Source organism: Mytilus galloprovincialis, chromosome 7 (assembly GCF_965363235.1).
Source record: "Mytilus galloprovincialis chromosome 7, xbMytGall1.hap1.1, whole genome shotgun sequence".
Lineage (NCBI taxonomy): Eukaryota > Metazoa > Mollusca > Bivalvia > Mytilida > Mytilidae > Mytilus > Mytilus galloprovincialis.
Window position 1 is genome coordinate 38,996,570 of NC_134844.1, and position 15,272 is coordinate 39,011,841.

General features: G+C 32.0%; 1 protein-coding gene across 1 annotated transcript in view; it reads left to right on the forward strand.

The window, feature by feature from the left end:
- The window catches only part of LOC143082942 (multidrug resistance-associated protein 1-like), a 53,583-nt gene that overhangs the window by 19,126 nt on the left and 19,185 nt on the right, over window positions 1-15,272 (forward strand). The window contains exons 13-18 of the mRNA XM_076258989.1: window positions 2,739-2,823; window positions 3,413-3,479; window positions 4,767-4,893; window positions 7,671-7,847; window positions 10,765-10,932; window positions 12,112-12,298. Of these exons, the coding sequence (XP_076115104.1) occupies window positions 2,739-2,823; window positions 3,413-3,479; window positions 4,767-4,893; window positions 7,671-7,847; window positions 10,765-10,932; window positions 12,112-12,298 (811 nt within the window). The remainder of the gene's footprint in view (window positions 1-2,738; window positions 2,824-3,412; window positions 3,480-4,766; window positions 4,894-7,670; window positions 7,848-10,764; window positions 10,933-12,111; window positions 12,299-15,272) is intronic.

The following is a 15,272-nucleotide window of genomic DNA, read 5'->3' on the forward strand; positions in this document are numbered from 1 at the left end:
AATTTCCAGATGAATCGGACAACCCGTTGTTGGGTTGCTGCCCCTGAATTGGTAATTTTAAACAAATTTTACTGTTTTTGGTTATTATCTTGAATATTATTATAGATAGAGATAAACTGTAAACAGCAATAATGTTCAGCAAAGTAAGATTTACAAATAAGTCAACCTGACCCAAATGGTCAGTTGACCCCTTTAGGAGTTATTGCCCTTTATAGTCAATTTTTAACCATTTTTCGTAAATCTTAGTAATCTTTTAGAAAAATCTTCTCCTCTGAAACTACTGGGCCAAATTAAACCAAACTTGGCCACAATCATCATTGGGGTATCTAGTTTAAAAAATGTGTCCGGTGACCCGGCCAACTAACCAAGATGGCCACCACGGCTAAAAATAGAACATAGGGGTAAAATGCAGTTTTTGGCTTATAACTCAAAAACTAAAGCATTTAGAGCAAATCTGACATGGGGGTAAAATTGTTCATCAGGTCAAGATCTATCTGGCCTGAAATTTTCAGATGAATCGGACATTCCGTTGTTGGGTTGCTGCCCCTGAAATGGTAATTTTAAGGAAATTTTGCTGTTTTTGGTTATTATCTTGAATATTATTATAGATAAAGATAAACTGTAAACAGCAATAATGTTCAGCAAAGTAAGATCTACAAGTAAGTCATCATGACCGAAATGGTCAGTTGACCACTTTAGGAGTTATTGCCCTTTATAGTCAATTTTTAACCATTTTTCGTAAATCTTAGTAATCTTTTAGAAAAATCTTCTCCTCTGAAACTACTTGGCCAAATTTAACCAAACTTAGCCATAATCATCATTGGGGTATCTAGTTAAAAAAATGTGTCCGGTAACTCGGCCAACAAACCAAGATGGCTGCCATGGCTAAAAATAGAACATAGGGGTAAAATGCAGTTTTTGGCTTATAACTCAAAAACCAAAGCATTAAGAGCAAATCTGACAGGAAGTAAAATTGTTGATTAGGTCACGATCTATCTGCCCTGGAATTTTCAGATGAATCAGATAATCGGTTGTTAGGTTGCTGCCCCTGAATTGGTAATTTTGAGGAAATTTTGCTGTTTTTTTGTTATCTTGAATATTATTATAGATAGAGATAAACTGTAAACAGCAATAATGTACAACAAAGTAAGAACTAAAAATAAGTCACTATGACCAAAGTAGTCAATTGACCCCCTAAGGAGTTATTGCCCTTCATAGTCAATTTTTAACAATTTTCTTAAAATTTGAAGATTTTCAATAACATTTTCCACAGAAAGTACTGTTATAGATAGAGATAATTGTAAGCAGCAAGAATGTTTAGTAAAGTAAGATCTACAAACACATCACCATCACCAAAACACAATTTTGTCATGAATCCATCTGTGTCCATTGTTTAATATTCACATAGACCAAGGTGAGCGACACAGGCTCTTTAGAGCCTCTAGTTTGTAAATCTTAGTAATCTTTTAGAAAAATCTTCTCCTCTGAAACTACTGGGCCAAATTAATCCAAACTTGGCCACAATCATCATTGGGGTATCTAGTTTAAAAAATGTGTCCCATGACTCGGCCAACCAACCAAGATGGCGGCCATGGCTAAAAATAGAACATAGGTGTAAAATGCAGTTTTTGGCTTATAACTCAAAAACCAAAGCATTTAGAGCAAATTTGACAGGAGGTGAAATTATTTATTAGGTGAAGATCTGTCTGCCTTAAAATTTTCAGATGAATCAGATAACCGATTGTTAGGTTGCTGCCCCTGAATTGGTAATTCTAAGGAAATTTTGCCGTTTTTTTGTTATTTTTATAGTTATAGATAAACTGTAAACAGCAATAATGTACAGCAAAGTAAGACCTAAAAATAAGTCAATTTTTAACAATTTTCATAAAATTTGTAAATTTTCACTAGCATTTTCACTGAAACTACTGGGCCAAGTTCATTAAAGATAGAGATAATTGTAAGCAGCAAGAATGTTTAGTAAAGTAAGATCTACAAACACATCACCATCACCAAAACACAATTTTGTCATGTGTCCTTTGTTTAATATTCACATACACCAAGGTGAGCGACACAGGCTCTTTAGAGCCTCTAATTAACTTTTTTTATTTTGAGTGTCACTGATGAGTCTGGCATGTCTGGCGCAAATTCAAAATTTCAATCCTGGTATCTATGATGATTTATTTACTTGTATGAATGCTATAACTAAGTTAGTTGCCTTGCTTAATTAATACTATCTTTCTTGTTGCTTCTCTGTATTACATTCATATCTACTATTATATATTTTGTGGGATGAGAGTTTATATCATCTTGATAGGTGAAGATTTCTTTTCAAGGCTGACAACTATTTCTACACTTAAGATATGAACTGAAGTGGCTTTTTTGTTTGTTTAAACAATCCTTATATTACATATAAGTAAAATAATTAAGACACAATCTGTTGAATAGATTAACAGTTTATCTATTTTATTCTAATGGGAAAATGAGTGGATATACTGAATACAATGTTTCCAGGAAATTATTGGAAATATCAATTAAGTTTCAAAAGAATAGGGATCTTGTTTATTGCTTTTCATCTAAACAGTTTTTATGGGTTTTTGTTTTAATAAAAACTGTATAATCATATTGTTGTTGTTTTTAATCTTAATACCAACACTCACTTTTAAATTTCAAATTTCTGAAAACAAATCTGATAAAAGCATCTCACAAATGACTACAGTATTCTTTTATTTTATTTGCAGGCCAGTGTTTCAATAAAAAGGTTGAATAAGTTCTTAAGCCATGATGAGCTGGATTCTGACAATGTATTCCATGATTATTCTAAAGGTACATATATGACATGATTTATATTTCTTGTTGTAGCAGAGCAGACCAATTTTAAGATTCAGAGATGATTAATTTGAAAATAAATACAAATTTCAGTTTTTGTCACTAGTAGTGTTATTCTTCCATTCTACTCATCCTTCATTCAATTTGTTAAAATTATAAAACTTTTTAGGTTAAAAGTAGATGTCCACTTCGTAAATCCTCTCACCAAAATATGAGGATTTCCTGCAGAACTATTTATGGTGGGAACATTTTAAATTGTTGGTTGTTAATTTAGATTACTTGAATGTCATTTTAAATTTTACTTCTATAAACACTGAAACATGTTGATCACCAATTTCAAAATAAAAATGAATTTGAAATACTTGATAATTTGATGATTTCATTTAAATTGTGGTATACTGGGACCCACCAAAAATCTTTAAATTATTATTCAAGGAATAAAAAAACTAATTAGCAGTAGCTTTATAGTTTTTTACTGCTGGTCTAATCAAGTCTTTTAAAAAAAAGTTTAATTATACAGATAAAGTCAGCACAACATGACAAAGTTTATTAAAAAGTGAATAATCAACAATATCTTCCAATGTAGATGATGCCATACTTGTTGAGAATGGGACATTTATGTGGGATCCAGACATTGGAGAATGTTTAAAGAAGTAAGTTCTTTAATAACGTGGTAATAATGATAATTAGGAGATAACAGTATTGTTATTGAAGATTTACAGGCATCAATAAAGTTGAAATTGAGTTGACTGACAATGGAAACAGTAAATGTATATTTCAAAATATTCAATAACGTAATGATACCTTCAACTCTTCTAATACAAAAATGTTATACTCTTTCTAATTCAACTTGATCAAAACAGCGCTTAAGTATATACATTTTTAAACAAATCATACACTGTTTGCATGAGCTTGTACACAGGAATTCAGACCATCAATTTAGGAATTAATGCCCTAAAATTTGTGGCTTTATCCAATTAGAATGTGCTTTGCCAACACTATTGGACTATAGTTTTTATGCCCCACCTACAATAGTAGAGGGGCATTATGTTTTCTGGTCTGTGCCTCTGTTCGTCCGTCCGTCCGTCCGTCTGTGCCTCCGTTCCTCCGTCCGCTTCAGGTTAAAGTTTTTGGTCAAGGTAGTTTTTGAAGAAGTTGAAGTCCAATCAACTTGAAACTTAGTACATTTGTTCCCCATGATATGATCTTTCTAATTTTAATGCCAAATTATAGTTTTGACCCCAATTTCATGGTCCACTGAACATAGAAAATAATAGTGTGAAGTTCAGGTTAAAGTTTTTGGTCAGGGTAGTTTTTGATGAAGTTAAAGTTACATCAACTTGAAACTTAGTACACATGTTCCCTATGATATGATCTTTCTAATTTTAATTCCAAATTAAAGTTTTGACCCCAATTTCACGGTCCACTGAACATAGAAAATGATAGTGCGAGTGGGGCATTCGTGTACTATGGACACATTCTTGTTTTATTTTGATTTGTCAATTTACAATAGTTGCTCTTCTAAAAAATAGTAAAGGAACAGACTTGTTTTCCAAGATAGTTTGAATTCATCTTTTTTTCAATCTTCATAAGAAACAGAAGATCAACCATTATAATTGGATTAGAAGAATATTTCTATTACAATGCACCTGCTTTATATTAACAACCTTCTGCCTGTAGCAATAATTATAAGCTAAAAATTTGATAATGAATTTCATGAAATGAATTCAAAATAAGTATTTTGACCAATTTCCATTGTGACAGGTAAAGTCAAAACCTCTTAGAACAGTCAACATTGATATTCCATTTATAACTGTTCTTCACCAGTATTTCTAATTGGCTGATAATAAATAGAGTTGACTTCTATAAATAGTGTGGTATATTATAAATGGTACTGGCATTTAAAGCCTACAGATCATATGCATATAATTATTTTTCAGTATAGACCTGTCTGTTCCAGAGAAATCCCTTGTAGCTATTGTTGGACAGGTTGGGAGTGGCAAATCAAGCTTGATGTCTGCTATATTGGGTGACATGACTAAAGTTAAAGGGACAGTCAATGTAAAGGTATGTTATATTGCCATGAAAAAAGCAAAAAAAAAAAAAAAAAAATTGGAACAAAGTAACTTTCCATACTATATGTACATGTATATCTATGGATTTACTTTCTTGAAGGTAGCCAGCAGCCACAAATTGGAAGAGATAAATATCTGTAAATATATTAGGAGTTATACATCCTTAAAAAAACAATGTACTTTTTTGAAGAATTTTTTTTATGCAGGATCATCTGATGCTTTTGTCATCACAAATATCTGCACAACTAAATAGAAGAGAAGTTATAGAAAACATAATCATTTTGTTTTAGTAAAAGCTAGAATATTTACTTCGAGGCATATGATGCTCTTGAATTAAGTATCTTAATATTGACCTGCCATAGAAGAAGTGAGAACAAAATGTTAATACACAAAGTTTTTAATAATTTAATAACTCATTTGATTACTGTATTTAAGATTATTCTTTCCTTTATATAAAAATTAGGTGATATGGTATAAATGCCAATGAGACAGCTATCCACGAAAGTTCAAATAAAGTGGATAAACCATTTTATATGATTTTTGTTGAGCTTGCAACTTTTGTCGCAGAAAGCTCGACATAGGGATACTGATCCAGCTGCAGTGATGTTTGCTAACTTCTTAAAAGCTTTATATTTTAGAAGGTGGGAGACCTGGATGCTTCATACTTTGTATATAGATGCCTCATGTTACGAAGTTTCTGTCAGTCACATGTCCAATGTCCTTGACCTCATTTTCATGGTTTTAGTGACTACATGAAAAAAAAAGTTAAGATTTTTTGTAATGTTAAATTCTCTTTTATTATAAGTACAGTAGACTCCCGCCAATCGGATACCCAAAATGTCAGCTAAAAATATCTGATTACCCGATATATTCAATTAGACGATGAATGTATATTCATTGAATATTCTGCAATTATAAGTAGATCTAATCCTGAGATGTTACTGACCCTGACAATTGCCTAATATGTGAAAGGGCTAGAGGAAGCTGGAGGTGACCAAATGTTGTCCGAGCATTTACTCATGAACCATTCAGTCAAAGCTTTTAAAATTTTAATATGTTGTTACTGACAACAAAATGAAGGTCAAGTTCAAGAATGACGATTTCGACTTTTACCGTTCAGGAGTTATAGTTCTTGAAAGATTGAAAAATGGCGTTTCCAGTCGTGTCCGTGCATTTACTCATGAACTGTTTAACCAAAGCTTCCCAAATTTTAATATGTTGTTACTGATGACAAAATGGAGGTCAAGTTCAAGAATGACGATTTTGACTTTTACCGTTCAGGAGTTATGGTTCTTGAAAGATTGAAAAATGGTGTTTCCAGTCGTGTCCGTGCATTTACGCATGAACTGTTCAATCAAAGCTTCCCAAATTTTAATATGTTGTTACTGATGACAAAATGGAGGTCAAGTTCAAGAATAACGATTTTGACTTTTTCCGTTCAGGAGTTATGGTTCTTGAAAGATTGAAAAATGGCGTTTCAAGTCATGTACGCGCATTTACTTAGGAACTGTTCAACGAAAGCTTTTCAAATTTTAATATGTTGTTACTGATGACAAAATGGAGGTCAAGTTCAATAATGTCGATTTTGACTTTTACCAATCAGGAGTTATGATTCTTGAAAGATAAAAAAATGGCGTTTCCATTCATGTTGTTGCATTTACTCATGAACCATTCATTCTAAGCTCTTTCAAATTTTAATATGTTGTTACTGATGACAAAATGGAGGTCAAATTTGATATTGATATATTCACTTTCACTGTTCATCAGTTATGGTTCTTGTGATATTGCCAGGACACAAATAAATGTTAATAAATCCGGTTTGCTGTCGTTGTGACAGCCTCTTGTTTATCCTGCAATTGGGTGTTCTACTATACAGCCCTACAGATATCGCTATGCTGTATCTGTATACAATACAGATATCGCTTTAAAGCTCCATCCACTGTCGGACTGAGTATTGTATGAACCTGGGTGACCTCAGAATGTGTATTGCAGTCGCATTCCAATGACGTATTTAAAATTGCGAATTAACAATTACTTTTATGCGTTCTGTTTGTTTTCAAACATTTCTTTAAAGCAATAAGTATCACACCAATTTTCTGATAACATACACACATGAACAGCAGTCTTTTCTACGATGACAACTATCGATTCCAAAACTTGAATGTGTATGATTGTGTAACAAAAACAACCATGTCAATTTCAGCATGCATGTTTAGTGAATGTCGAGTCTGAAGCGTAGGACAACTCGTACAGTCCTGTTTCAAATTGGAAAATGTTTTGTTATTTGTTTTTACTGTTGAAATTAGTTGTTATGTTAAAATAGAAAATTATTCACCTTGAGCGATGTGTTATTGTTGACCATTCGAAATTCTTTTTTTGCTAACCCGTCTTCAGCTAAATGTGTGATTACTGTATCATATTACTACATGGACCTCAAGGGATTTCAAATCGAAAATAAATGCAAAACATGTGTTTTTGTATCTTACAAAACACAAACAATACAAAGAATTAATTGCAGGATAAAGACAATAACTGTTTAGTGTCTTTAAATATCAGCTGTATTTGTACTCGGCTCGAAACAGGTGTAATAGCTCGCTTATAAAAAGCTTGCATACACCTTGTTTCCTAGCCTCGTACAAATACAGATGATATTTAAAGACACTAAACAGTTATTGTCTATATTACATTACAGGGATCTGTGGGATATGTACCTCAGCAAGCCTGGATACAGAACTGTACTTAACAAGATAACATTTTATTACATTACAGGGATCTGTGGGATATGTACCTCAGCAAGCCTGGATACAGAACTGTACTTTACAAGATAATATTTTATTTGGTAATGATATGGAGCAGGATAAATACCATCAAGTGATCGATGCTTGTGCATTACAACCTGACCTTGACATCCTGCCTGCAGGAGATAGCACAGAAATAGGGGAAAAGGTAATTCTATGATGAATTTATATACACCTATTTTATTTACATTTTACTATTAAACAATGGTATGTATGGTATTTACTATTGATTTACTGAAATTTGATCTAGAGAACAAAATTAATATGAAAAAGCCACCAGTTCATATGCATATATTCATTTTTCAGCAAAGACATGTTTTTTTTAGTTTTTTTTCAAGCCTAATTGATAGGTCTTTTGTTGAAAAAAACATGAAGTCCGTTATAACCTGGTATCCTTGATGATTTTTTGCTTTTATGTATCATTTTCTGTCAATTAGTACTTTAAGTAAAATTTTCTTGCCTCTTTCACCAAATATCCTGGATTTTTATGAGTTCATCATTCACATTCTATAAGCAAAGCAACCATTAACCCTCTTGCTGCTTGGAACATCTGCTGTGCCTGAGCGACACATATGTTCATATTTTTATTTATGCAAGCTTCTCATCATTGCTGTATCTCTTTCAAATAAAGGATCAAAGATTAAACAGTGTAATGTTTTTCTTCAATAGCTCTCAAATGTAACGGTCGTTAGGGCATGATGTCATATATAGAAAGACATCATTGTTGGGCATATAACGTCACAGACGTGGAGCTGTCTTATCTGAGAATTGAAATGCAACCTTAAACCAGGTGCTCTGCAGGGCGCAGCTTTATACGACTGCAGAGGTTGAACCCTGAATAGTTGTGGCAAGTATGGACACAACATTCAAGCTTGATACAGCTCTGAATTTGGATTGTGATCAAATTCCTGACACAATATGAGTTTCTGACACAAAACAAATGTTAAGATCTTACAAATATATTATGCAATATTGTGCAATTAAAGATTTCTTCTTCAAACTTTTCAAAAATTTGGAATTTGAGAAATTTGGGGAAAAAAAAATGAAAACTACTACCATCCCCCTTTTTTTTTTAAAAATAAGTCCAAAACCTGACATTTCTTTATACATAATTTAAAAGTAGTGTAAGGGAGGTAGATCCGAACATACCCAACATTGTATGTTAACTGTTTTTGAATTACCTCCCTTACACTGCTTTTAAATCGTCTTAATTGTCCATTGACCAGAAAAACCTAGCCATAACCCCCAAAATTATTCTCAACCTTCCTTTAATGGTATTGAACCTTCTGGTAAAAATTTATAGAGATCCATTCACGAAATCCTATTTTCCCACTTTTTTCACTTCTAATTCCCCTTTTTTAGCCCCAAATTCCGAAACATTTTGAGCTATAACCCCCCAAAGTCATAACTAACCATCCCTTTATAGTATGGAAACTTGTGGTATAATTTCAGAGAGATTCATACACTTAAACACAAGTTATTGTTTGAAAACTACAAAAATGCTTATTTGGGCCCCTTTTTGGCCCCTAATTCCTAAACTATTGGGACCATAACCCCCAAAATCAATCCCAACCTTTCTTTAGTGGTATTGAACCTTCTGGTAAAAATTTATAGAGATTCATTCATTAAATCTAGTTATTGTCCCGATAACCTATTTCCCCCTTTTTTCACTCCTAATTCCCCTTTTTTAGCCGCAAATTCCAAAACATTTTCAGCCATAACCCCCCAAAGTCATAACTAACCATCCCTTTATAGTATGGAAACTTGTGGTATAATTTCAGAGATATTCATACACTTAAACACAAGTTATTGTTTGAAAACTACAAAAATGCTTATTTTGGGCCCCTTTTTGGCCCCTTATTCCTAAACTATTAGGACCATAACCCCGAAAATCAATCCCAACCTTCCTTTGGTGATATTTAACCTTCTGGTAAAAATTTATACAGATCCATTCACTAAATCTAAAGATATTGTCCGGGAACTAAATGTGTCTTCGGACGACACAGACAACGCAGACGACAACGACGATGACATGATACCATTATACGACGCAAAAAAAATGTTTGCAGCTGTATAAAAACTACTGGCAGAAAGAGGGTTAAAAAAATATTTTTACTGTTGTAGGAACTCATATTCAAATTATCAAATATCATTGGTTCTTATCGTTTATATAACTTTATTTTTCTGTCATTATATCTATGGTAAAATATGTACACAGGCTTAACAAGTTGGACAAAGGGTTACTTTATGATGCTTATGTTTGTAATAAAATTTTAGATGCAGAAAACATTAATTGTTGGTATTCATCTATGAAATATGTACTTCAATCACTTGATATACAAAATTTAGATACAAAGCTCAATAAATTAATTAAATTTGTAAAAGGTAAACTTTGTAATAGTTTTAAAACATTTTGGTTGGTCAAAAGATCTGAAACCTTATCACAAGGTAATAGTAAATTAGAAAATTATTTCAACCTCAAGACTGACTTTGTAAAGGAGGCTTATTTATCAATTAAAGATTTTAGTATAAGAAGAGCTATATGTAAAATGAGAATAAGTGCTCATGATCTTAGAATTGAGAAAGATAGATATAGTAAAAAATACATAGAGAGAACTCAACGTCTATGTCATCACTGCTTATCACATGGATCAAATTCTATTGAAGATGAGACCCATTTTACAGTAAATTGTCCATTATATGATGAACAGAGGAAACTGTTATTTGATAAAGTTATCACTTTTTGTACTAATTTTAAAGAACTACCTAATGACAAGAAATATTTCTGGCTGTTCACAAATGAGCATTTACCAACTCTCATGTGCCTAGGAAATTACATTATTAAAGGTTTAGAAATAAGATCCAGATGTAAACAAAATATATGAAATAATATAATATTTTACTGCTATTAGATTTAATATAATAGTTATATAAAACACATGTTGTGTTAGGCTCTGATCCTGTCCATAATGTTATAGTATGGAATTAGTTTTCTGTTTTGCTTTTTCCAATCATATTGTGTTGTAAAATGATGCCCTTTATGGGTTCTTGATTGATTATAACAGGGTATAAATTTAAGTGGAGGACAGAAACAGCGAGTGAGTTTAGCCAGAGCTGTGTATCATGACACGGATATCTATCTCCTTGACGACCCTCTCAGTGCTGTGGATTCCAATGTTGGTAAACATATCTTTGATCAGGTCATTGGTGAAGATGGCCTACTGAAAGATAAGGTAAAGTTCTGTTATTGATATGTGAAGTGTGGCTGAAAAGTAAAATCACAAATATACCCAACTTGGACGAAAATTAAATGGCAAAATCAAAAGCAAAAACACATCAAACAAATGGATAACAACTGTCATATTCCTGACTTAGGTACAGGCATTTTATTATGTAGAAAATGGTGCATTAAACCTGGTTTTAAAGCTTGCTAAATTAATTGCATTTTGGAAAACGTATATGAATAACAGAAGATGTAGGGTATATCTCAATGAAATCAATCCACAAAAAAGAAGACATCTGTATATATAACAGATCAGAAAAGTCAGAATATAATAAGATCATCAAACATCAGTTTTTTTTCCGACATTCATAAAGCATTTTACAAAAAGTATTATTCTAATATCAAAGCATTGTTTGTTTCTTTTTTTTTTTTACCTTCTCCTAAATGAGGTTATACAGATCAATGGTAAATTTTCAGGATTGTTAGATTGGGAACATTTTTGAATGCTATATTTTATGGACATATGATATTGTTTCAAATTTCAAACTTTGGAAAGACAATAACATTGCAGTTGACAAAGTAAATACAATCAAAGGGATATAAATCTAGTATTTTGTGAGAATTTTTTCTGCCATTGTTTTGTTTGCAAATTTTTGATACTCATATATGCATGTAATCCAGTACTATTTGATATGCAATAGGTGAAGTACCCAAAAGCCCATTTTCAAGTTTTTCACAAGGGAAACAACTCTAAGTAGGAGAAACATTTTCCTTGTGTATACAACCAGTGGCAGTTCATGGTGTATTGATCAGGATTTGAAAATAACTAGATTTCATAAGTGCATTGCACATTTTTGGTCAAAACAAAATAGGTGGCTAGGTCATGTAAACTCATAACAGCTTAATATTTACATCAACACATTTCTCCTTCCATATGGTTTGTAGAGGGAAAGATTCAGTTTATCATACCTAATAATTGGTTCCCTATGCAAACAGTGAAAATATTAGAAACAAAGAAGGTATTTTTAAAATAAATATTATAAGCCTTAAAGTCTTATTAAAATTTCTGTACCTTTGGTACAACAGACAGACAAATTTAGATGATACTGCAAAATACATTAAAAATCTAAACATATAAAAAAAAACTGTCAATATCTATGGATGAATCATATGAACAGCTGTATTTCAGACAAGAGTTTTAGTGACTCATGGTGTAAGATGGTTGCCATTTGTTGATAAGATCATTGTAATGATGGATGGGGCAGTGTCAGAATGTGGGTCATATGATGAACTTCTATCACATGATGGAGCATTTGCACAGTTCTTAAAGATGTACCTAATACAAACAGAGGATGAAGAAGAAGAGGATCCAGATGGTAGGTTCAAGGTCACATGAAGAATACTGGAGATCTTTAGTGTCATAATTGACAATTATCCAAAAATTTTGAAAGCTACAATTATTTCCCAGAAAAAGCAACTGCTGACAATGCCGGATAAATATTATCTTATACAGTCAAACCTACCTTAACGGTCACCTCTTCCACCGTCATCTGCCTCTATTGGTCACTTTCAGACCTTCCCAAACATTTTCTCTATATAATTAAATCATTTCAGCCGTCACCTGTCTAATGCGGTCAGCATCATCTAATTTTTACAATGATTTTTGTCATTTCAACTTTTTACAACAGTCATTAGAATGATTTTAATGTTTTTTACAACCAAACTATCATCATATATTTTCAGTATAAAAAAAAAGGGAAAAATGAGAAAGGGAATACATTTGAAACCGAGATTGTGATTGTGCATTAAGAGAGGAATTTGTAAATTTTTCTTGTTCCTCTCCTTTTAATATCCAGCTTAAAGCCTATCATCATTATACTTTTCCATGAATATAAACTAATTCAAATGTTTTCTTCAATTTTCTAGTGCTAGATTCCACAATTTCTTAGTTGTCTGCTTGTAGGAATGATAACTGAGGGTGGGGGGGGGGGGGGGCAAGATTATTTTCGGGACGCTGGGATTGGCCGATTTTAGCAACGGAATATTGGGATTGCCTTGTTTAAAGATTGGGAATTCGGGATAGAAAATCATCGGGATACGGGAAACCCACGTTTTTAGCCATGGGAAATCGGGATTTTTATGTTGAAATATAACAGGATTGACAAAAAACTGTACCTTGGACAGATAAAAGTGCCATTTTCATCATCTCCTTGGCACTATTTTGCCGGCTCCAGCAAAATAGTGATTTACATAGAGTTTTGCTATTTTGCCGGTCTTAACTAAGATTTTAATAGAAGTATAGAAATTAAGAATAGAAAAAAGATAGAAACATACACTTTAATAAGGAATCTCTATACTAAAATGTCTTCTTTAAAAATTTATTTAATTTATTTAAATTGATATTCTTTACTTTTAGAATAAGTAGTCTCTAAAAATGTGTATTTTTCAAATATTTAAAAAAGAAAAACATAAATATCAAAATTGATACTAGTACTTTTTTCTTTAATAGGAAGTCTAAAATAAAGCAAAACATTTAAATTGATACTAGTACTTTATTCTTTGATAGGAAGACTAAAATATATTTCTTAATAGAAAAACATATAATAAATACACATAAGAAAAGCATACAAACCCATAAAAAAAAATCGACATTCTGATTAAAACTTTTAATAAAAAATTTATATTAGTTTTGAAACAAAAAGTAACACCCAACAACTTCAAACTGCTCGATGAGCGTTACTAAACCTGTTTCTTTTGCGTCTGCATCACTTTTGCAGACTGAAATGCAGATAATTAATATACATTTTAGTATTCAGCATTCATAAAATCATAAAATAAATGCTGTCAATAGCTAGATTTCTATGCATTGTGTGTACAATAATTTTTTTGTATTAATCTTTAACTTTTTGTCTGGTTTTCATGATTTTTTTAGTCCTCGTTTCACGTTTCCTCAGTTACACATAGTTGTCGTTTTCAAATTGCTCTAAAACCTGCTGAAGCTTTTCATATCTGTTGAAAATCAAGTTTGTTTTATAACATCACATTTTGTTGTTTTCTATTTTGAACGTTTAATGTTCAACAGAAATTAACGTATGTACATGTAATTAAATGAGTAGAGTTCTCCAAATTTAACTGACCAGGAATGCAAGGCGAACATTAAAAGGTTATTGACATCTAGCCACATATATCATTTGTGCATAAATAGTTTCCTTAAAAAATATATTTCATATCATCTTGATTAAAAATCTGAAATAGGACTGGCAAAATAGCAAAACTCTATATGAATCACTATTTTGCCGGAGCCGGCAAAATAGCGCCAAGGAGGCTATTTTGCCGGAGCCGGTAACATAGCACCTAAGAGGTGCCGGCAAAATAGCCACTGCCTTTCATTATACTTCAATCAGAATGGTATCTAGAAACAGAGTAGATCCAGATTTTATTGTTATTTTTGTTTTTTTGAGTGCCATATTTAATATCCACTGTACGCGAATGAAATGCTAACCAAAATTCATGATAAATGTCTAAGCTCCTTGGTATTAGTGTCGCTCTGATTTAGAGTATCAGTATACCCAAAGAGTGTGGTAAAGGTTTTTTTTGTGCAACATGTTTTTCCATTTTTGATTTACAACCTTCCGTGAAAAAAGTTTTTGCTTTACTGTGAAATTAGTAAAAACGGCAACGTGCAAGCATTTTTTTTATTTTTCGTTCATCGTGAAATTGGAATTTTATTTCGCGTTTGTCCGTGAACATAACGCCTCTTTACAACCCTTCCCAAAAGTTAGACTTGATTTGGATATTTTCAATAAGAGTAAGACCTAAAAGAAAACACATGTGTTTCCGGTACCCCTATATATATATCTTCCCTAATTTTAAGTACCTATAATCTAACTCTACTCTTAAAAGGTTATTGGATGTTATGTGGACAAGCACTTGTTAAGTCAGAATTTTTCTCCCATATGAACCAGTCAAAAACGTTTGAAAAAAAATTATTTTGCTTTCCTACCGATCCTATTTTTTTAGGGGATGTTACCTGAAACACATGTATTTTTTTCTTCGCCTTACTACACATATAATTTCACAGACACAGTCTTCTCTATAATCGAATATTATATATAAATATTTCTGGCATTCTGCAATTTTGAAGAAAACAAATACCCCAACTTGACGTGTTTAAAATGTACGTACTAAATATATTGGTCAAAATGCACAAATTGAAAGCAAATAATTAAGAACAACATTACTCAGAGGGGTTAATTTTCAAAGTTGGCCTCCTTTAAAAGTTGTGTCAGATGTGTCTATTCGTTATCTTAAATAGTGGAGGACCTCTTTATTAAATAAATGGTGATTTCT